We start from the raw sequence: 24,158 nt of genomic DNA, 5'->3' as shown, positions 1-24,158 counted from the left end.
TTCCAAAAACAGTTCTTACTTCTCAAATCTCCAGTCAGTGAGGTCAGTGTGTATATTCAGAGCCAACACTGAGTGTGTGAAGTTGTTACTGAAGAAGAGATGAAGACGCTGCACTTGGCTCTGATTCTGCTCGTGCTGTCCGGTATGAAACATCATCTCACTCTTAGACAGAATTATTGTTCAGAGTTTTATTGTTTGCTGATTGATGTTGCAGTGTGTACGCTCACTTACTGGATCATACACTTACACACACATTATTCTGTCTAATGCTAGTGAACATTTCCTTTTCATCTGATGAAAGATTTCTGAAGGTGATTTAGCAGTAAGTTAGTTTCAGCTGCACTGTTACAATCCTGATATACAGAATAAATTATGAATCATTCAGGATTATTTAACAAGATTAGCTCACTACAGGGCTGTGGCTTAGTAAGAGTTTTAAACATGAATATTTACAGATAAATTATTGAGTAAAATCCAAACTAATAAGTTCTAGATGTAGAAGTCTGAGTTTGTATGTGTGTATATATAAACCACAGGGCTGTCGTGTCTCTATCATTAGAAATGAGTTGTAGTGTTTCTGTCTAACATTCATCTGAGAATTTGTTTAAATGTGTAAAGTAATATACTCAGGATTTCTCACACAGATAAAAATCTAGTTATTGAGTAATAAACATCAGCTACATGAGATTTCTACATCAAATTAAAACTGAACTTTCACCTGTAACTTGTAGAGTCACTCCAGGATCACCTGTCCATCTGTCCACATTAGTTATAAATCTGAATTTGTACTCTCCAGAATAACTGAACTGTACATTGTGGATTAACAAAGTGCAGTCTGATTTGTCGTCTCCAGTGAACTCAAAGTCTGACTTGGTGTTTGATAAGCTGTTATAAACATACGGTGGGTTTAGACACAAATCTGTGTTTGAGTTCATCGAGCACCAAAGCTTTTGTTCCACCTGATGATTTTGTGGATAAGAATAACTACAGGGAATGGAGACACTGAATCCTCTCACAGCACAGATCGGTTTATCAGGATATTTCACTCTCCATTCTCTGTCCTGAGTGAGAACACCTGTGTAGAGAAATAAATGGAGATTAAAAGAGAGTGATAAAGTTATACTGATGTTTTAGATGTTGTGTGTTTTCAAGTTCCTGATCATCTGATATTTCTCATTACTGCACTGTACACAATACACCTTTATACATCGATATATTCATACATTTATACAGAGACATAAACAAACAAACAAACAAACAGATATATATATAAATATAAGATTATTTCTGTAAATATTTATATCTTTAATAATCCTGTTAATATACACAGTTACAAAATAATAATTAATATTTATTAACTATTTAAAAATGTGCACACTAGAGGGCACTAAACCTAACTCTCACACACACACACACACACATACATATATGAAGATAAATAAATATAACAGCCCTGTAGTTCTTAAAGAATCCTGAAAGCCATCTATGACGATTCTGTACAGCTGTTTAAAAGGAGAAAATTTATTCAGATTTATCCATTAACACTTTTCAATATTCTGCACTATTTCAAGACTCTTTATCTTATCTTAAAAGTGTCATGTGTCTCTGTCACTCTTTCAAAAGCTACGTCTCAGTATCTCTTTCAACTACTGCATGATTTTACTGCCATCATAAAGACCTTTCAAAAGAAGCAAAACACGACAAACACGACTCCTCATTAAATATCATCTTAATATGACCTCTGGGGAAAAACTGACACATTCGTCACATGATGATATGAATGGTTTTATCAGTAACCTGTCTGAAATGTAGTACAGCTACCTGGAGCTCAGTCTTTTCTGTCTTTCAGTTAATTAAAGGTCAAAGGTTAGATGGAAAGGTTAGTTGCACTTACAGTGGCTCTGTTAATTATGTGAATCAAAATAATGGCTTCAATATGTGCAAAGGATTAAAGAAAAACCACACACACACACAGAGTTTGATCTTATCAGTGCACTGAGAGTCCAGGACATGAGCAAGTTCATTACTAATGTTGTGTTTTATTTCTCATTAATCATGATTATTAACTCAACAAAACTAATCTAGCCATGGGGTCACAGTCCAGTGACTTCTGCACCGGTCCCAAGCCTGGATAAATAGAGAGGGTTGCGTCAGGAAGGGCATCCGGTGTAAAACATTGCCAAATTTAACCATGCGAATCGTCAGTCCTCTAAATTTCATACCGGATCGGTCGAGGCCCGGGTTAACAACGACCGCCATCGGCGCCGTTGACCTACAGGGCGCTGGTGGAAATTGGGCTACTGTTGGTGGAAGAAGTAGAGGAGGAAGGACAGTGTGCAGACAGAGAGAGAAGAGGAAAGGTAAGAGTGTAGAACTGAGAATAGGAACTCTGAATGTTGGTACTATGACAGGGAAAGGTAGAGAGCTGGCTGATATGATGGAGAGAAGGAAGGTGGATATACTGTGTGTACAGGAGACCAGGTGGAAGGGGAGCAAGGCTCGTAGTATAGGAGCAGGATTCAAGCTGTTTTATTATGGTGTGGATAGTAAGAGAAATGGGGTAGGTGTGGTCCTGAAGGAGGAGTTTGTGAGGAATGTTCTGGAGGTGATGAGAGTGTCAGACAGGGTGATGAGTCTGAAGTTAGAGGTTGAAGGGGTGATGTTGAATGTTGTTAGTGGTTATGCCCCACAGGTAGGTTGTGAGTTAGAGGAGAAAGAGAGATTCTGGAGAGAATTAGATGAGGTGATAGAGAGTATTCCCACGGGGGAGAGAGTGGTGATAGGAGCAGATTTTAATGGACATGTTGGTGAGGGGAACACAGGTGATGAGGAGGTGATGGGCAAGTTTGGAGTTAAGGAAAGGAACCTTGAAGGACAGATGGTAGTGGACTCTGCTAAGAGGATGGACATGGCTATGGTTAACACTTATTTTCAGAAGAGGGAGGAGCATAGAGTGACTTACAAGAGTGGAGGTAGGAGCACACAGGTAGACTACATCCTATGTAGAAGAGGCAATCTGAAAGAGATTAGTGACTGTAAAGTGGTAGTGGGAGAGAGTGTAGCCAGACAGCATAGGATGGTGGTGTGTAGGATGAATTTGATGGTCTGTAAGAAGAGGTCAAAGATAGAGATGGAGAAGAAAACCAAGTGGTGGAAGCTGAAAAAGGAGGAATGTTGTGAGGAATTTAGACAGAAGTCGAGGCAGGCTCTGGGTGGTCAGGTAGTGCTGCCAGATGACTGGGAAACTACAGCAGAAGTGATCAGGGAGACAGAAAGAAAGGTGCTGGGTGTTTCATCTGGAAGGAGGAAAGAAGATAAGGAGACTTGGTGGTGGAATGAGGAAGTTCAGGATAGTATTCAGAGGAAGAGGTTAGCCAAGAAGAAGTGGGACATGGACAGGACTGAAGAGAATAGACAGGAATACAAGGAGTTACAGCACAGAGTGAAGAGGGAGGGGTCTAAGGCCAAGCAGAAGGCGTATGATGAGTTGTACACTAGGTTAGACACTAGAGATGGAGAGAAGGACTTGTACAGGTTAGCTAGGCAGAGGGATCGAGATGGGAAGGATGTGCAGCAAGTTAGAGTTATTAAGGATAGAGATGGAAAGGTGCTCACAAGTGAGGAGAGTGTACAGAGGAGATGGAATGAGTACTTTGAAGAGCTGATGAATGAGGGAAATGAGAGGGAACAAAGAGTAGAAGGGGTGAACTCTGTGGAACAGGAAGTAGATAAGATTAGAAAGGATGAAGTCAGGAAGGCTTAGAAGAGGATGAAAAGTGGAAAGGCAGTTGGTCCTGACGACATCCCGGTGGAGGTCTGGAAGTGTCTAGGAGAGGCAGCAGTGGAATTTTTAACTAGTTTGTTTAATAGGGTTTTAGAGAGTGAGAAGATGCCTGAGGAATGGAGAAGAAGTGTATTAGTGCCGATCTTTAAGAATAAGGGTGATGTGCAGAGTTGCAGCAACTATAGGGGGATAAAGTTGATGAGCCATACAATGAAGCTCTGGGAAAGAGTAGTGGAAGCTAGGTTAAGGAAGGTAGTGGAAATTTGCGAGCAGCAGTATGGCTTCATGCCCAGAAAGAGCACAACAGATGCAATTTTTGCTCTGAGAATGTTGATGGAGAAGTATAGGGATGGTCAGAGAGAGCTGCACTGTGTGTTTGTAGACTTGGAGAAAGCGTATGACAGGGTGCCAAGAGAAGAGCTGTGGTACTGTATGAGGAAGTCAGGAGTAGCAGAGAAGTATGTCAGAGTGGTGCAGGACATGTATGAGAGGAGCAGGACAGTGGTGAGGTGTGCTGTAGGGCAGACAGAGGAGTTCAGAGTGGAGGTGGGACTGCATCAGGGATCGGCTCTGAGCCCCTTCCTGTTTGCTATGGTGATGGACCAGATGTCAGAGGAGGTCAGACAGGAGTCTCCTTGGACAATGATGTTTGCAGATGACATTGTGATCTGTAGTGAGAGCAGGGAGCAGGTGGAGGAAAACCTGGAGAGGTGGAGGTTTGTGCTGGAGAGAAGAGGAATGAAAGTCAGTGGTATTAAGACTGAGTACATGTGTGTGAATGACAGAGAGGGAAGTGGAACAGTAAGATTACAGGGTGAAGAGGTGAAGAAGGTACAGGAGTTTAAGTACTTGGGGTCAACAGTCCAGAGTAATGGAGAGTGTGGGAAAGAGGTAAAGAAGCGAGTGCAGGCAGGTTGGAATGGTTGGAGAAAGGTGTCAGGAGTTCTGTGTGATAGAAAAATTTCAGCGAGAATCAAGGGGAAGGTGATACAGGACGGTGGTGAGACCGGCCATGCTGTATGGTTTAGAGGCAGTGTCACTGAGACAGAGACAGGAGTCAGAGCTGGAGGTAGCAGAGTTGAAGATGTTGAGGTTCTCTTTGGGAGTGACACGGTTGGACAGGATTAGGAACGAGTACATCAGAGGGACGGCTCATGTTGGACATTTGGGGGACAAAGTTAGAGAGGACAGATTAAGATGGTTTGGACATGTCCAGAGGAGGAAAAGTGAGTATATTGGTAGGAGAATGTTGGACATGGAGCTGCCAGGCAGGAGGAAAAGAGGAAGGCCAAAGAGGAGGTATATGGATGTAATAAATGAGGATATGAAGCTAGTGGGTGTAAGTGTTGAGGATGCAGTAGATAGGGATAGGTGGAGAGAGATGATTCGCTGTGGAGACCCCTGAAGGGAAAAGACGGAAGAAGAAGAAGAAGAAGAAGAAGAAGATTGACACAACAAAACGGAAACTTACTTAAAATCATCATTAGAAGCGTTTTATCAGACAGTAATGAAATGTTCACTAGCATTAGACAGAATAATGTGTGTGTAAGTGTATGATCCAGTAAGTGAGCGTACACACTGCAACATCAATCAGCAAACAATAAAACTCTGAACAATAATTCTGTCTAAGAGTGAGATGATGTTTCATACCGGACAGCACGAGCAGAATCAGAGCCAAGTGCAGCGTCTTCATCTCTTCTTCAGTAACAACTTCACACACTCAGTGTTGGCTCTGAATATACACACTGACCTCACTGACTGGAGCGTGAAGTTTGAGAAGTAAGGGCTTCCTGGAATTCACTATAGCTACAACACCACAGGAGCCTAAACTGTTTATAAAAAGACAGACAGAGGTCTCACACAGACTTTTGTCCCCACACACTTTCAAAAACTGTAAAAATGTGTCCAAACTTTAACCAGTGAAATATTTACACCATATTAACATTCAGTTTGAAGAAGGGAAGTTAAAGAAGGGTTTTAGACATCAGGGCTCTGGGGTATAATTCAGTCACTCCTACAACAACCAACATTTATAGAAAAAGAAAGAAAGAAAGAAAGAAAGAAAGAAAGAAAGAAAGAAAGAAAGAAAGAAAGAAAGAAAGAAAGAAAGAAAGAAAGAAAGAAAGAAAGAAAGAAAGAAAGAAAGAAAGAAAGAAAGAAAGAAAGAAAGAAAGAAGCCCTTATGTATGTGTGTGGATGTAAATGCTGCATGAAGCCTCTGCTCAGCTTCCTGCTCTATGGTTTAACACTCTAGTGGTGTTGTAGCTTTACTGATTGCTAGATCATCTAAAATTTTCTTTTTTAACATTCAGTTTAAAATCACCTGCTTAAAGAATGTTTTTTTTCACTTTTCTAAAAATTCTAATATTTCAGCATACTAATCCTAACAATGTTAAAATAATAACAGCAGAAAATGACATGGCGGGGGGAGTGTTGGGTACGAGAGAGAGAGAGAGAGAGAGAGAGAGAGGGAGAGAGAGAAGCCTGGAGCTCTTAAAAAATAAAACACATTTAAAATGAGATACTGATGCCCTTGGACACATCATCAATGACAGTATAAGGGGTCCTTAGGGGTCTTTCAATTTCAGCCCCCCCCCCATCCTGGTGACCCGACCAGGAGTGATTAATTCCCGGCCTGTGTCCAAATAGCATTTGACCACGGTTGTCCCTGGTAATCCACAGCCATCGTGAAGCTCTCTCTGCAGCTTTGGAAGCTCTCCTGAAGGCTTGCCTCTACCTCTTCTGCTCATAGGCCTCCTCCATTCTCTCCTTCCACGGAACTGTCAGCTCCAGCATAATGTCCAATGTAAAATAGCAAAAATTCACTACTGAAACTACATGACTACTTACTAGTAGATAAGGGTTACTTATCTAGACAACATTTTCTTATGATTTTAAGAATACATGTTTTCGTGAGAATGTCTTCTCTTCCCCATAATGATTTGGCAATAATGTACATGTGTCATCATGGCAATAAAGCTTGGTGAAATTAAATACATTGAAATGAAATGAAATGAAATGAAATGAGATTGGGGAGGGAGGGAGAGAGAGAGAGAGAGAGAGAGAGAGAGAAAACTTCAGGACACTGGGGTAAAATGTAGCCAGACACTCCTCCATCAACCACCATATGAAGAAAGAAAGGAGGACAGCAAGAAAGCAAGCAAGAAAAAAAGAAAGAAAGAAAGAAAGAAAGAAAGAATAATTAAAAATTAATTAATAAAATAATAAATAAATAAGTCCTTATGTATGTGTGTGGGTATAAATGCTGCATGAGGCCTCTGTCCAGCTTCCTGTTTTATGGTTTGACACTCTAGTGGTGTTGTAGCTGTATAAAGTACTACATCTAACATTTTTTTCTTCCAGGAACAGTTTCTACTTCTCAAACTTCACGCTCCAGTCAGTGAGGTCAGTGTGTATATTCAGAGCCAACACTGAGTGTGTGAAGTTGTTACTGAAGAAGAGATGAAGACCCTGCACTTGGCTCTGATTCTGCTCGTGCTGTCCGGTATGAAACATCATCTCACTCTTAGACAGAATTATTGTTCAGAGTTTTATTGTTTGCTGATTGATGTTGCAGTGTGTACGCTCACTTACTGGATCATACACTTACACACACATTATTCTGTCTAATGCTAGTGAACATTTCATTACTGTCTGATAAAACGCTTCTAATGATGATTTTAAGTAAGTTTCAGTTTTGTTGAGTTAATAATCATGATTAATAAGAAACTAAACACAACATTAGTAATGAACTTGCTCATGTCCTGGACTCTCAGTGTCCCTGGTAAGATCAAGCTCTGTGTGTGTGTGTGTATGTGTGTGTATGTGAGCATGTGTGTGAATGAGTGTGTGTGTGTGTGTGTATGTATGTGTGTGTGTGTATGTGAATAAGGGTGTGTGTTAGTGTTTGTGTGTGTGAGTGTGTGTATGTGTATGTAAGCATGCATGTGTGTGAGTGAATATGTGAGTGTGTGTGAGCATGTGTGTGTGTGTGAGTGAATATGTGAGTGTGTGTGTGTGAGCATGTGTGTGTGTGAGTGAGTTGATGTGCGTGTGTGTGTGTGTGTATGTGTGAGCATGTGCGTGTGAGAGTGTGTGTGTGTGTGAGCGTGTGTGTGATTTAATAGATTTAGTGCCCTCTAGTGTGCACATTTTTAAATAGTTAATAAATATAAATGATCATTTTGTATCTGTGTGAATAATCCTGTATTTATATATAGTTTGTTTGTTTGTTTATGTCTCTGTATAAATGTATGAATATATCGATGTATAAAGGTGTATTGTGTACAGTGCAGTAATGAGAAATATCAGATGATCAGGAACTTGAAAACACACAACATCTAAAACATCAGTATAACTTTATCACTCTCTTTTAATCTCCATTTATTTCTCTACACAGGTGTTCTCACTCAGGACAGAGAATTTGGTGTGAAATATCCTGATAAACCGATCTGTGCTGTGAGAGGATTCAGTGTCTCCATTCCCTGTAGTTATTCTTATCCACAAAATCATCAGGTGGAACAAAAGCTTTGGTGCTCGATGAACTCAAACACAGATAAGTGTCATAAACCACCGTATGTTTATAACAGCTTATCAAACACCAAGTCAGACTTTGAGTTCACTGGAGACGACAAATCAGACTGCACTTTGTTAATCCACAATGTACAGTTCAGTTATTCTGGAGAGTACAAATTCAGATTTATAACTAATGTGGACAGATGGACAGGTGATCCTGGAGTGACTCTACAAGTTACAGGTAAATGTTGAAGATTAAAATTAAGATATGAAATTATTGTTTCATTTGTATACTGTACTCTCTTTACTGGATTATCAGAGGACATTATTCAAGAAGACATCATTTAAACTTAAATCTACTTGAATATCCTGCTGGCTAATTATGATCTCTCAATAAACTCTTTAAATCAATAGCTCCATAAATTTGTACTTATATTAGTGAAGAATGGTGGAGTTTTGTTTGATACTTTAGGACACGAGTGTATTATAATTATTAGCCCCCTCTCAGTCCTGAGTCACTGACATGGAGTCTTTCCTGCTCTCTGAAAAAGATTTAAAGGTGTCACTAATCAGGCTCAGTGGAAACGGAACCCTTAAACAAGGAGACTCGTTAAATCTGAGGTGTGATGTGAACTGTACACACACTTCCTCACAGTTTGTGTGGTCTAAGAACAACCAGCCCTTAAATACATCAGGACCTGTTCTTCCCTTTCCTGCTGTAACCGTGAGGGATTCTGGGAATTACACCTGCACTTGGGAAACCAACGTCACATCAGGATCTGAAACCATCAGCCTTCATGTCGAGGGTGAGTCCATCTGATCACAACATTCCTGAATGTCTCAAATGATTACTGATGGAAATAATTTGATCATGATGTGCACTTACACTTCTATAACAAGTGACATGTTCAGATAATATTTACATGATAAATATCACTGGATTTAACAGGTGACGCCCCTGAAAATCCTGAACATTGGTTAATCTGGGTCATTGTTTTGGTGATTGCCGGAGTGAGTGTCCTCGTCTCAGTAGCTGTGATTCACAACAGGAGGTAAAACTCGGCATGTTTCCATACATTCCAATCTACACAGCAATATTTAACATGTACAGTATTGTTCCTTACTCTGTTTAATTGAGATGTATGAGATCACAGGGTGAATTCTGGAGCATGTCCATGTGCACTGTGTGTTTTCCTGCTTCTGTTAGGAGGAAATTTAAAGCTCCAGAAGAAATCGTGGGGGAAAGTGGAGAGAAAACACGGGTAAGACCTTCTCAAAGACATGTGTCTTTAAGTGTACCTTTAAAAAGCGTACTACATACTTAAAGTGGTAAAACTTTACATCTACACTTTAATACACACTAAATGTAGAGTTCTGGAGACCTCATGACAACTGAAGTGTATTTGAATTGTTTATATAGATTTTAAATGCATGTAGTTCTGCTTTTCCCCAGTTTTTTGTCCTAATTTTATTATTTCACTGAACTTTCTTACATCATACTGAGGAATTATTTATAAGGGATTACTTTAAAATCTACATTTTGGGGAAATTACAGAAAATTCCTGTATTTTTATGTGTATACTCTGCAGTAGTTTAGGCCTTGAGTCTAAAATGGTATCAAGTGACGTTACACGAACTGGAGCTGAAATTCTGACAGGACTGTGGATGAGTTGATCGTCTACTAAACATCAAGTGTTAATGGAACTGGACCAATAAAGTGTTACTGATTTTTCCTACACTGCTGTACTTTAAATCTGATGATGAGAGTGTTGTGTTTTTACAGACAAAGCCACAGTTCAGCTCTCACGTTTCTCATCTTACTGATGAAGAAATGTTGAACAAGGAGGAAGTGACTTACTCGTCTGTCCAAAAACAAGCAGCAACCGAAGGGTAAAAAATATAGAGAGAGTATAGAGTGGAGCTTGCTTTTAAAATACAGTTTAATATGTTGTAGAATTGTAAAAACGTACACTGTGTTAGCTGTGGGGTTTTTCTCTCTTTCTCGTAGTTCACAGCTAAACCGAGACCCTCAGCCTGATGAAGAAGATGAAGAAGATAAAGGAGGAGTGATTTATGCTCCTGTGTGGATCAAACCCAACAAAGGAACCAAACAGTAAGAAGGAAAACATAAAATATCCACAAATTCATGACTTAAGAATGAACACAAATGAATGACTTCAAAAGCAGCGTGTGATTTAAGCTGTTATGGAAAACAGTGGCAGGTTAAAGTGAGACTAAAGGAGAATTGTAAAAGCAGTGTGTGTTCTCATTGTTCATTCTCTAAACTCACAGTGTGATATTTAGCTAAGAAATAAGGAATAAAACACTCAGTGGTGGGCTGTTATTGCATTTTTATCAATAACAGCATGTTTTATTCATCTTAAACCACCACAATTAACCAGTTTTCATTATTAAAGAACATGAATACTTTTTAGAAGTTTATAATTGCTTTCAATTGCTCTTGAACATCTGTGAAATGACTTTAGTTCCTGTTCTGACTGACGCCGTCACAGCTATAAACAGTCGTTTCCTCACCAGCCTCTCTTATATCTTTAAATGTACGTGTGTTAGCAAGAAACCACAAAGTGTAGCATAAAAGCAGACCAACATGCAGAGTCTGTGGTTGATAAACATGTTTGTGTGTCATTTCAGGTGTGGTCACACTGAGCAGCAGGAGGAGAACGATCCTGTAATCTACAGCAGTGTGAAAATAACCTGATGATGCTTTCACACCTCATTCAACCCCAGTGCAGATGAGTTTTATTTAATCATCATCATAAAACCTCATCAGACATTTTCCCAGTGCATGTAACTCTTTATGATTTAAGACTTGCTAATATCATAGAACTTGTCGTTTTTTTTGCTGTACACATCCTGTTCAGAAGGACATTTCAATTCTTAAATTGTTTTAATATATTGATTGTAATTAGGAGTCCAAGCCCCGACCGAGTGTAGGCTCCCTATTGTTATTCTACCTTTTCTTCTTCTTTTTCTTCCTCTTCTTCTGGCTTGCGGGTTCCTGGCAGCCCGTAGAACTGTCTGGGAAAAGCACAGTGATTCAGAAGGGTCTAAGGTATATTATTGCCAAATTTGGGCCTGGTACTGTTAGCATCACCATCGGGTCAAACTTGGGCCTAATTTGTAAGTAGAACGTTGGTCCAGAATTTTAAAGCCTGGGTTCCCTGGGTCGATACAACACCCGCCGACTTCAGTGATGTGATCGCTTCATTATATTTTCCTCCATCTTGGATTTTGTTCTTGTTACTCCTACAAATTTTGTCCATTTATCACCAAATTTGGGATACATGACCATCTTCAGAGTAAGCCTCACAAAAACAATTCAAATAATTTTAAATACTTGAAACAGTTTGCCTGTAATTGGTCAACAGGCAACTTTGTGCACCAACACAAAACTCAGCCTTCAGGATCGTGACCTGAGTCTATGCAACAGATTTCATGACAGCACCATCTACTGGTCACAAATTACAATAGCATGCATAACATTCCTACATCTAACTGACATTATTGCTACTCTTTCTCCAAATTTTGTCCATCTTCACCAGATTTGGCTCCCATCATCTGTCTAAACATCAAAATATTAACAGACAACGGCATGTGGAGATGCATTGAATTTCTCTGGGATTTTAGTCCCATCTGAATCCATCGTGTCAGGAATTGTTTATACATGTGCATGTGAATGTGTCTGAAAAGTTACAGAGCATTTTAAAGGAACCTGTAGAACAAACCAGAGGTAAAATATTGTATATCCTGTCTGAAATGACATGTTGGTAAAGTACTTTTTTTTAACCATCTATATACTGTATATATGCCTGCTGGTCATGTGATCTACTAATATTCAAGCAGAACTTACAACAAGCACTTACTGTATGATAAAGACAAAGCTATATGTCTGCATTGAATATATAAGATATGTGTAGAAGATATATAAGATAAGATACATGCAAAAAAATTGTTGTTTTGCCTTTTTACACTTTATATGAGGTAATGTATATACTGAGTGAAGTATTTAGCTCATGTTACAGGTGAGTTATTTCTCTTTAGATTTTTTTTTAAATATTAATGAACACAGTAACAGTGATGATAATGATCAGACTCACTGCTATGTTAATGTATTTGCCTGCTATTTATAAATAATGATGAAGAAAGGGATTTTGTTTGTTTTACTTTTACACCAGACCCTCAAGTGTCATGAACAATATCGCCATCCAGTGGCGGAAACCTGAACCTCTGAATAGTGTCCAGTTTTTATTTTCTCTTCGTTTATTGAGTTTTTGTAATAAAGCCTCTGGTTAATCAGGATCCTCTGGGTGTGAATTCAGGAGCGTGTTTTAACCATCATCCATCCAAAAAAGAAATAATCACATGATTTAGAACTTAAACACAATTTTATTGTTCTGTAAGAGTAAAAGATGTTATTTAACACAGAGACTGGAAGTATTTACTAAATATGCCGTGTGTACAGACGAGTGTGTGTTGGTTGTGTTGCAGGTTGTATACTAGCAATGAGCTGATCACAGATTCAGGCCTCATGCTTAAAGGCTTGTGAATTTCTTAAAAATAAAAATTTTGTACTTGGCAAAGATTTAGCAGTTTATTTAAGCTGAGTTAGAAACAAGAGCTGCTGATTAGAATTTTAAATGACTATTTAACATTGATTTCAGATTCTTTAATGATTTTTATGATGTAAATTAGAGTAGTAATCTATTCTCCTTTTTTCTATAAGCTGGACAGGAAGTGGGCCGTTACTCACCTGGACACAGTACACACTGCTTTTACACTCAACATTTATACATTTATGATCTAAAAACTATTTTCATTGTATAGAATAAAATATAAAACCACAGCACTTGACTTAACAGAAGTAGATACGATACACAGCTATTGCATTCTAAATAAAAAGAATAAGAATATTTTACAGAAAAATACACAGTTCTAAAACACACACACACACACTTGTCTATACACACAGAAGCTTTTTAGGCCCTTTTTCTGTTAGTAAACGTTGTGATGTTTTGGGGGGCGGAGCTTAGGTGGAGGCAGAAAGATTTCCCTGGCCACTTTACAAACGGAAGTTATCAATTTTGTTAGTTTGTTTTTAAACAATGCCTGGTCAAAATCTGAATGTATCTGACTGTTGGGTCAATGACTGTCCAGGACCGCGAATGTTATTTGAAAAAAATTAACTTTAACAGACAGAACCAGATTAGCCGACCCGTACACACTCACTCAGTGGATGGACGATGTGACAGGATGACCTCCGGTTGAGTGACCTGACATCTACACTGATCTGATAGAAAAACCGTGCGCTTCTGAAAACTGTAGAACGGGAGATGACACAAACAGTTTCATTTGTTTAGTCTCCAGTCGTTAGCTACCAGTTAGCTATCTTACTGGCCAAAAAGTTAACATTACATTAGAAATCATTTAACTTGTTCCCCAATTTCTGATGAGGTGGACATGCATAAAAAATATTTAGACATGAAACCATAAACCACACCAACGAGAAACAATAGTTTCTCTGATGTTTATCTGAAGTGTGCACTGCAAATGTGAGCATTTTTAATGATATTCAATTATTTTTAATGAATAATTTTATTGTGTTTAACCACAGGTGTGTTGATTTTTTTGTCCGGCAGTGACAACAGGTATGCCATAAAACTTCAAACTGTATCCTGTACTCCGGTGATTCACCTCATTTGTGTAGCCGACTCTGTACTGGTTTCTATTGACCACTCCCCTTGTTTTACCTCCAGCTAGAGCTTATAGTGACATCAGCCCAATAAGAGTCCATTACAACAGCTAAAATGTCGCCCTCTAGTGGCGGACTGCAGTAAAATGTTTAACCCCGCCCATTCCAAATTAGTGAATGAAGTCTGAGCCAAATGTCCAGTTGTAGCTCCCTCTTCCCCTCAGCTTAAAGGAATTATACCCCATTTATATAGAAAAATAAATATGAACATAAAATACTTTTAGTTATCCACGCATAGTCTAGACACTTTTAACATCACAGTTAACTACAGCAGAACAAACTCTCTTTTCAAAGAAAGGGAAAAAAACGTAGCAGGCCTGAGTCATGGCTATGGTGCTGTGAGGCGTTAGCCAATGCTGCTAAGCTAACTGAACTAGATGGCTCCTTCCGTGAAGAAAGTTTTGGAGGCTTCACCTTGTGCCCCTTGCTTTACTGCCGTACTTTCCATCTTCACTTGACCCCGCTCTCTCCCCTAATATTTCTCCTTGTGATAAATCTATCGTTTGATTTATTTGGTGATAAATAAAAGGGTGTGGTTGATTAAGTGATTGAAGGAGTCGTCCATTACAGTCGAGCCTCAGGAACGCGCACATTTCCGACACGTACCCGAGGTTCTGGAAAGTTCTGTAACAAAGCCGTGTGTTGTTGATCTGTGAACTGTTCTAACAGACCCTCAGCACTGCGGTTAAACCAGCCGCTCTTTCTGAAAGCACGGTTCATTTATCCGCACGTAAAAGGCAGGGTCGCGGCTTTTAGATACTTAGCGGTAATAGCACTGAAAGCGGAAAGCGAGCGTGCGCGAGCTCCTACACAACAGAGACCAAAACTTACTACAAAACAAATATTTTAAATAAATACCTAATAAAACTAATACACAACAATTCAGTGTCAATGCGTATAAAAGCTATAAACAAATAAATAAATTTTGTTATTCAGTTTAAAAGTCACTATATCTGTCAGTATAATTCAGCCAGGAGTTTATAATCCATTATAAAATGGACAGTTCAATATGTTAGTTGATCAAACTAACACACATCACTTCATAACGACCTGCTATATGCTCTCAATAAAGATCAATCACTTTTCCATGGGATTTCTGGCAGTTTTTCCCGGTATGTTGTTCATTTTAATGTCTAAGCTGTAGCTCGCTGTGCTGATATTATAACTAGCAAACCAACAGGAGTGGATGAAATGACCAAACCAAGGCAGCTAACACTAGCTCAGTTTTATAATCATTTATTAACTGTATGAATGAAGTGAACACTCAGATATCTTGTTAAGGTTAGTCAGTCTCTCAGTTTTAAATGAACTGCTCTGACAGAACAAGCAGAGGATATAAGAGCACTTCTTCACACGGGTAGAGCTAAATGAAAACCCTGAAAAGAGGTCAAGTGTAAATGTTGACTCTTGGTTATTGTTATATTTATATTTCCACATTAGTTTTGATTACATTTGATTTTGTTTTGGTTAAATTTTGATTATGGATAATGTCAGCTATAAAATAGTAGCTTAGGTCAGTCGTGACTAAAAGCTGTGAAATCTTTTCCTGACGATGTTAAAATCAATAAATCTGTGGAAATTATACCAACACAGTCTATCATTTTAGATATTAATGAACTTTTACAGCTGTGGTGAGCTAACGTTAGCTTCCTTTTATATACTGTTGATACTGGAGGTGGTTTTTACTTCAGCATAGCTCACTTTGTTAGCATAAAACTGAAATTATATATTATTCATATCAATTGTAAACATGTAAAAGTGCCATTAAGAAATTAGTCACTTTAATTAGTCACATTAATCACTGCAGAAATTCTCCATGTGTTGAATATAGAGCTTCAGGAGCGTTTCAGTTCTTCTCCACTAGAGGGCGGTATTGATCAATTTAAAGCGCTAGATCAATTTAATTCAGTTCTAAGATCTAGAAATGAAATCACACAGAAACATTTATACATTTATTTCTTAAAAGATCAGACTAGAGAATATAAGAGTCAGATTAATAAATGATAAATAACAGAACCTTTATTCGCATGAGAATTTTTAAAAACTTATTTATTTATTTGACTATGAATCTGGAAGAATCAGTAACATCACTTCAGTTAATTATTGTTGACTTGGAAATGTTACATGATGCAGATACGGTTAAAAATATAGCTTACATGATTTATGCATCATCACAAATTCATTTAATAACTCATCTATAAGTTACTTTATACAACAAGAAGCAAAACAGCAGGAAAAACTATTAAAAGCAGTAAGTGATAAGTGATAAAAGCGGTAAGTGATAAAAAGCTGAAGCTCAGTATCAGTAGCACTTGTTTCTGAACCAACTTTCAGCACAGCACTGTCGAGTTCTGGATCCTGATTGGTCAGAAGGTGTTGATTAATTTTCTATAACAGCAGCTCTGACACTAGTGCAGCTTCACATCACAGCTTTATATTCAGATTAATGCACTCCTTCTGATACGGTATCGTTTCTATAGTAACAGCTCATTCACAGGGACTGGATGCTCCACATAAACAGACTAAAAATAATTGTTGACATTGTGAAGGTTTTTGTAAGGAAACGTTTAGTAACATTTATCTAAGGAGTCTCCAGGATCAGAGCTTTAAACCTGTTTACAATTAAAATATAAAATTTTACGTTTTCCGTCATCTTCAATATCGAGTCCATCTTTAATAGAGAATAATTAAGACATCAGTGTGGTGTAAGAGGAATAACACACTTGTGGGACGTGCTGTTATAGGAATATTATCAACTGTGGAATGAAGTAAGTGAGGTGTGAAAGTGAGATCAGTTCATGGTGAATGTATTGTACTGTACTGTGGTGTAGATGTCTGAATCGTCCTCCTTCAGCTGCTCAGTGTGGACGTGTCTGTAATCACACACACACTCATTTAAGAGACACAAAACACACACTGATAACAACAACAACAATAATAATAATAATAATAATGTGACTTTTTAAGACTGTATAAATCGTAATGTATGGAAATATTCTGAGTTTTACCTCCTGCTGTAAATCACAACAACCAAAATCAGTCCAGCTGTCACCATGACAACCATCCAGAAGGGCCATGAATTATACATTTCTCCATAAATCATTTCATCTGTTCAACAGAAAGAACAGTAGTGAAGATTTAAATATTAAAGTCAATACAAGTTTATTTTTTCCTGCACTGATTATTTTACACATTCAGGAATGTTGTGATCAGATGGACTCACCCTCGACGTGAAGGCTGATGGTTTCAGATCCTGATGTCTCGCCGGTTTTCCAAGTGCAGGTGTAATTCCCAGAATCCCTCACGGTTACAGCAGGAAAGTGAAGAACAGGTCCTGATGTATTTAAGGGCTGGTTGTTCTTAGACCACACAAACTGTGAGGAAGTGTGTGTACAGTTCACATCACACCTCAGATTTAACGAGTCTCCTTGTTTAAGGGTTCCGTTTCCACTGAGCCTGATTAGTGACACCTTTAAATCTTTTTCAGAGAGCAGGAAAGACTCCACGTCAGTGACTCAGGACTGAGAGGGGGCTAATAATTATAATACACTCGTGTCCTAAAGTATCAAACAAAACTCCATCATTCTTCACTAATATAAGTACAAATTTATGGAGCTATTGATTTAAAGAGTTTATTGAGAGATCATAATTAGCCAGCAGGATATTCAAGTAGATTTAAGTTTAAATGATGTCTTCTTGAATAATGTCCTCTGATAATCCAGTAAAGAGAGTACAGTATACAAATGAAACAATAATTTCACATCTTAATTTTAATCTTTAAAATTTACCTGTAACTTGTAGAGTCACTCCAGGATCACCTGTCCATCTGTCCACATTAGTTATAAATCTGAATCTGTACTCTCCAGAATAACTGAACTGTACATTGTGGATTAACAAAGTGCAGTCTGATTTGTCGTCTCCAGTGAACTCAAAGTCTGACTTGGTGTTTGATGAGCTGTTATAAACATACGGTGGGTTTAGACACACATCTGTGTTTGAGTTCATCGAGCACCAAAGCTTTTGTTCCACCTGATGATTTTGTGGATAAGAATAACTACAGGGAATGGAGACACTGAATCCTCTCACAGCACAGATCGGTTTATCAGGATATTTCACTCTCCATTCTCTGTCCTGAGTGAGAACACCTGTGTAGAGAAATAAATGGAGATTAAAAGAGAGTGATAAAGTTATACTGATGTTTTATATGTTGTGTGTTTTCAAGTTCCTGATCATCTGATATTTCTCATTACTGCACTGTACACAATACACCTTTATACATCGATATATTCATACATTTATACAGAGACATAAACAAACAAACAAAGAAACTTTATATAAATATAGGTGTATTTCTGTACATATTTATATCTTTAATAATCCTGTTAATACACACAGATAGAAAATGATAAATTATATTTATTAACTATTCATAAAATGTGCACACTACAGGGCACTAAATCTACTGAATCACACGTGCGGACATCTACAGATATTTTTAAATTATAAATTATACAATTCAGTAATAAATAAATAAATGGTTGTGAATAAATACATTTTAATTAACCTAAAATCTACAAAAATCAGATGAACAGATCAGTTCTATGACGATTCTGTACAGCTGTTTAAAAGGAGCAGATTTATTCAGATTTATCCATTAACACTTTTCAATATTCTGCACTATTTCAAGACTCTTTATCTTATCTTAAAAGTGTCATGTGTCTCTGTCACTCTTTCAAAAGCTACGTCTCAGTATCTCTTTCAACTACTGCATGATTTTACTGCCATCATAAAGACCTTTCAAAAGAAGCAAAACACGACAAACACGACTCCTCATTAAATATCATCTTAATATGACCTCTGGGGAAAAACTGACACATTCGTCACATGATGATATGAATGGTTTTATCAGTAACCTGTCTGAAATGTAGTACAGCTACCTGGAGCTCAGTCTTTTCTGTCTTTCAGTTAATTAAAGGTCAAAGGTTAGATGGAAAGAACTGCTTTTGTCTTTGTGTTGCACTTACAGTGGCTCTGTTAATCATGTGAATCGAAATAATGGCTTCTGTATGTGCAATGGACTAAAGAAAACACACACACACAAATAGAGCTTGATCTTATCAGTGCACTGAGAGTCAAGGACATGAGCAAGTTCATTACTAATGTGTTTAATCATGATTATTGACTCAACCAAACTGAAACTTACTTAAAATCATCATTAGAAGCGTTTTATCAGACAGTAATGAAATGTTCACTAGCATTAGACAGAATAATGTGTGTGTAAGTGTATGATCCAGTAAGTGAGCGTACACACTGCAACATCAATCAGCAAACAATAAAACTCTGAACAATAATTCTGTCTAAGAGTGAGATGATGTTTCATACCGGACAGCACGAGCAGAATCAGAGCCAAGTGCAGGGTCTTCATCTCTTCTTCAGTAACAACTTCACACACTCAGTGTTGGCTCTGAATATACACACTGACCTCACTGACTTGGCCATGAGCTTTCGAGAAGTTAAAGCTGTTCCTGAAAGAAAAAAAGAAGGAAAATGAAAAAAAATGCACCCAATATAGCTACAACAACAGAAGAACATCAAACATTTAGAAGAGGACGACAGACAGAGGCCTCATGCAGCATTTTGTCCCCTCACACGATAAAAATTCATGTGTCCAAACTTTAACCAGTGAAATATTTACACAGTATTAACATTCAGTTTAAATAGACCTGCTTAAAGAAGGTTTTTCTTCACTGTTCCACGTTTCTAATGTCAGTGCGATATAATGCAGTCAGCCACATCTCCATCAACCAGCATTTACTGCAAGAAAAATACTTAATAAGACAAAGACTTTTGCTCTTCAGTCACTGTCTCTGTGTGGTTCTTTAGCAATATCTTCCCTGATATCAGCAGAGGTAGAGGCAGCAGCATGGCTCAGGGTTCTTCTCCGAGTGAACCAGAAGATTCTGACAATAAATAAATAAATCTTTATGGAAATGAAGAAGGTGTGTAAGAACCGAAAGATATATAAGTTTTGGCCAAAATCCCTTGTATGTATGTGTATAATAATATTGTATGTAATGGGTGGCATTTGATGGCAATCTGGGTTATTTGGTTAATCATTTAATTTAATCATTTAATTATTTTGACAGGCTAACCCCTGTCTGGCGCCCGAACTAGTATTATTTTATTTAAAATATTGCATTGGGTGTCGCCACCGTTACAGAAGTGGCGCCCGAACAGGGACTTGAACTAAAGAAGAAAAAAAAGAAAAAAAAAGTGCATGAACTGAAAGACTTGAACTTGAATGTGAACTTGAATTACTGTGTTTACTGGGTTTAATGTGTTTACTGGGTTTAATGTGTTTACTGGGTTTAATGTGTTTACTGGGTTTAATGTGTTTACTGGGTTTAATGTTTAATGTGTTTACTGGGTTTAATGTTTAATGTGTTTACTGGGTTTAATGTTAAATGTGTTTACTGGGTTTAATGTGTTTACTGGGTTTAATGTGTTTACTGGGTTTAATGTGTTTACTGGGTTTACTGTGTTTACTGGGTTTAATGTGTTTACTGGGTTTACTGTGTTTACTGGGTTTAATGTGTTTACTGGGTTTACTGTGTTTACTGGGTTTAATGTGTTTACTGGGTTTAATGTGTTTACTGGGTTTAATGTGTTTACTGGGTTTAATGTGTTTACTGGGTTTACTGTGTTTACTGGGTTTAATGTGTTTACTGGGTTTAATGTTTAATGTGTTTACTGGGTTTAATGTGTTTACTGGGTTTAATGTTTAATGTGTTTACTGGGTTTAATGTTTAATGTGTTTACTGGGTTTAATGTGTTTACTGGGTTTAATGTGTTTACTGGGTTTAATGTTAAATGTGTTTACTGGGTTTAATGTGTTTACTGGGTTTAATGTGTTTACTGGGTTTAATGTGTTTACTGGGTTTAATGTTAAATGTGTTTACTGGGTTTAATGTGTTTACTGGGTTTAATGTGTTTACTGGGTTTAATGTTAAATGTGTTTACTGGGTTTAATGTGTTTACTGGGTTTAATGTGTTTACTGGGTTTAATGTTAAATGTGTTTACTGGGTTTAATGTGTTTACTGGGTTTAATGTGTTTACTGGGTTTAATGTTAAATGTGTTTACTGGGTTTAATGTTAAATGTGTTTACTGGGTTTAATGTGTTTACTGGGTTTAATGTGTTTACTGGGTTTAATGTTTAATGTGTTTACTGGGTTTAATGTGTTTACTGGGTTTAATGTTAAATGTGTTTACTGGGTTTAATGTGTTTACTGGGTTTAATGTGTTTACTGGGTTTAATGTGTTTACTGGGTTTAATGTTTAATGTGTTTACTGGGTTTAATGTTTAATGTGTTTACTGGGTTTAATGTTTAATGTGTTTACTGGGTTTAATGTGTTTACTGGGTTTAATGTTTAATGTGTTTACTGGGTTTAATGTTAAATGTGTTTACTGGGTTTAATGTGTTTACTGGGTTTAATGTTTAATGTGTTTACTGGGTTTAATGTTTAATGTGTTTACTGGGTTTAATGTGTTTACTGGGTTTAATGTTTAATGTGTTTACTGGGTTTAATGTTTAATGTGTTTACTGGGTTTAATGTGTTTACTGGGTTTAATGTTTAATGTGTTTACTGGGTTTAATGTTTAATGTGTTTACTGGGTTTAATGTTTAATGTGTTTACTGGGTTTAATGTGTTTACTGGGTTTAATGTTTAATGTGTTTACTGGGTTTAATGTTTAATGTGTTTACTGGGTTTAATGTGTTTACTGGGTTTAATGTTTAATGTGTTTACTGGGTTTAATGTGTTTACTGGGTTTAATGTTTAATGTGTTTACTGGGTTTAATGTTTAATGTGTTTACTGGGTTTAATGTGTTTACTGGGTTTAATGTTTAATGTGTTTACTGGGTTTAATGTTTAATGTGTTTACTGGGTTTAATGTGTTTACTGGGTTTAATGTTTAATGTGTTTACTGGGTTTAATGTTTAATGTGTTTACTGGGTTTAATGTTAAATGTGTTTACTGGGTTTAATGTGTTTACTGGGTTTAATGTTTAATGTGTTTACTGGGTTTAATGTGTTTACTGGGTTTAATGTTTAATGTGTTTACTGGGTTTAATGTGTTTACTGGGTTTAATGTGTTTACTGGGTTTAATGTTAAATGTGTTTACTGGGTTTAATGTGTTTACTGGGTTTAATGTTTAATGTGTTTACTGGGTTTAATGTGTTTACTGGGTTTAATGTTTAATGTGTTTACTGGGTTTAATGTGTTTACTGGGTTTAATGTTTAATGTGTTTACTGGGTTTAATGTTAAATGTGTTTACTGGGTTTAATGTGTTTACTGGGTTTAATGTTAAATGTGTTTACTGGGTTTAATGTGTTTACTGGGTTTAATGTGTTTACTGGGTTTAATGTGTTTACTGGGTTTAATGTTAAATGTGTTTACTGGGTTTAATGTGTTTACTGGGTTTAATGTGTTTACTGGGTTTAATGTTTAATGTGTTTACTGGGTTTAATGTTAAATGTGTTTACTGGGTTTAATGTGTTTACTGGGTTTAATGTGTTTACTGGGTTTAATGTTTAATGTGTTTACTGGGTTTAATGTTTAATGTGTTTACTGGGTTTAATGTGTTTACTGGGTTTAATGTGTTTACTGGGTTTAATGTGTTTACTGGGTTTAATGTTTAATGTGTTTACTGGGTTTAATGTTAAATGTGTTTACTGGGTTTAATGTGTTTACTGGGTTTAATGTGTTTACTGGGTTTAATGTGTTTACTGGGTTTAATGTTAAATGTGTTTACTGGGTTTAATGTGTTTACTGGGTTTAATGTTTAATGTGTTTACTGGGTTTAATGTGTTTACTGGGTTTAATGTGTTTACTGGGTTTAATGTTTAATGTGTTTACTGGGTTTAATGTTTAATGTGTTTACTGGGTTTAATGTGTTTACTGGGTTTAATGTGTTTACTGGGTTTAATGTGTTTACTGGGTTTAATGTTTAATGTGTTTACTGGGTTTAATGTTAAATGTGTTTACTGGGTTTAATGTGTTTACTGGGTTTAATGTGTTTACTGGGTTTAATGTGTTTACTGGGTTTAATGTTAAATGTGTTTACTGGGTTTAATGTGTTTACTGGGTTTAATGTTTAATGTGTTTACTGGGTTTAATGTGTTTACTGGGTTTAATGTGTTTACTGGGTTTAATGTTTAATGTGTTTACTGGGTTTAATGTGTTTACTGGGTTTAATGTGTTTACTGGGTTTAATGTTTAATGTGTTTACTGGGTTTAATGTGTTTACTGGGTTTAATGTTTAATGTGTTTACTGGGTTTAATGTTAAATGTGTTTACTGGGTTTAATGTTTAATGTGTTTACTGGGTTTAATGTTAAATGTGTTTACTGGGTTTAATGTGTTTACTGGGTTTAATGTTAAATGTGTTTACTGGGTTTAATGTGTTTACTGGGTTTAATGTGTTTACTGGGTTTAATGTGTTTACTGGGTTTAATGTTAAATGTGTTTACTGGGTTTAATGTGTTTACTGGGTTTAATGTGTTTACTGGGTTTAATGTGTTTACTGGGTTTAATGTTAAATGTGTTTACTGGGTTTAATGTGTTTACTGGGTTTAATGTTTAATGTGTTTACTGGGTTTAATGTGTTTACTGGGTTTAATGTGTTTACTGGGTTTAATGTTTAATGTGTTTACTGGGTTTAATGTTTAATGTGTTTACTGGGTTTAATGTGTTTACTGGGTTTAATGTGTTTACTGGGTTTAATGTGTTTACTGGGTTTAATGTTTAATGTGTTTACTGGGTTTAATGTTTAATGTGTTTACTGGGTTTAATGTGTTTACTGGGTTTAATGTGTTTACTGGGTTTAATGTGTTTACTGGGTTTAATGTTTAATGTGTTTACTGGGTTTAATGTTAAATGTGTTTACTGGGTTTAATGTGTTTACTGGGTTTAATGTTTAATGTGTTTACTGGGTTTAATGTGTTTACTGGGTTTAATGTGTTTACTGGGTTTAATGTTTAATGTGTTTACTGGGTTTAATGTGTTTACTGGGTTTAATGTGTTTACT

General features: G+C 36.9%; 2 protein-coding genes across 2 annotated transcripts; one reads left to right on the top strand and one right to left on the bottom strand.

Moving 5' to 3' along the window:
* The first annotated feature begins 73 nt into the window (after nucleotides 1-73).
* LOC131344080 (uncharacterized) lies at nucleotides 74-12,779 on the top strand. The gene is made up of 8 exons (XM_058376036.1): nucleotides 74-142; nucleotides 8,184-8,540; nucleotides 8,851-9,105; nucleotides 9,249-9,351; nucleotides 9,507-9,561; nucleotides 10,083-10,189; nucleotides 10,308-10,412; nucleotides 10,952-12,779. Exons 1-8 carry the CDS (start codon nucleotides 100-102, stop codon nucleotides 11,016-11,018), a joined length of 1,092 nt encoding a protein of 363 aa, XP_058232019.1. The 5' UTR covers nucleotides 74-99; the 3' UTR covers nucleotides 11,019-12,779.
* A 3,644-nt stretch (nucleotides 12,780-16,423) lies between these two features.
* On the bottom strand, nucleotides 16,424-19,494 carry LOC131343976 (sialoadhesin-like). The gene is made up of 5 exons (XM_058375870.1): nucleotides 19,452-19,494; nucleotides 17,858-18,214; nucleotides 17,293-17,547; nucleotides 17,078-17,177; nucleotides 16,424-16,942 (listed from the first exon to the last, which is right to left on the bottom strand). The coding sequence occupies exons 1-5, from the start codon at nucleotides 19,492-19,494 to the stop codon at nucleotides 16,861-16,863; spliced, it is 837 nt and encodes a 278-aa protein (XP_058231853.1). The 3' UTR covers nucleotides 16,424-16,860.
* Between the last annotated feature and the right edge of the window lie 4,664 nt (nucleotides 19,495-24,158).

Source organism: Hemibagrus wyckioides, linkage group LG23 (genome assembly GCF_019097595.1).
Source record: "Hemibagrus wyckioides isolate EC202008001 linkage group LG23, SWU_Hwy_1.0, whole genome shotgun sequence".
NCBI classification, from domain to species: Eukaryota; Metazoa; Chordata; class Actinopteri; order Siluriformes; family Bagridae; genus Hemibagrus; species Hemibagrus wyckioides.
This window is presented reverse-complemented; position numbering and strand designations above follow the sequence as displayed.

Bases quoted from the DNA above. Each gene is read 5' to 3' on its own strand.
- LOC131343976 (XM_058375870.1), bottom strand. From the start codon at position 19,494: ATGAAGACCCTGCACTTGGCTCTGATTCTGCTCGTGCTGTCCG. The intron at 17,548-17,857 runs GTAAATTTTAAA...TCTCTGAAAAAG, and splicing joins AGTGACTCTACAAGTTACAG to ATTTAAAGGTGTCACTAATC. The intron at 16,943-17,077 runs GTAAAACTCAGA...GTGTGATTACAG, and splicing joins GTTGTGATTTACAGCAGGAG to ACACGTCCACACTGAGCAGC.
- LOC131344080 (XM_058376036.1), top strand. From the start codon at position 100: ATGAAGACGCTGCACTTGGCTCTGATTCTGCTCGTGCTGTCCG. The intron at 9,352-9,506 runs GTAAAACTCGGC...TGCTTCTGTTAG, and splicing joins GCTGTGATTCACAACAGGAG to GAGGAAATTTAAAGCTCCAG. The intron at 10,190-10,307 runs GTAAAAAATATA...TCTTTCTCGTAG, and splicing joins AAACAAGCAGCAACCGAAGG to TTCACAGCTAAACCGAGACC.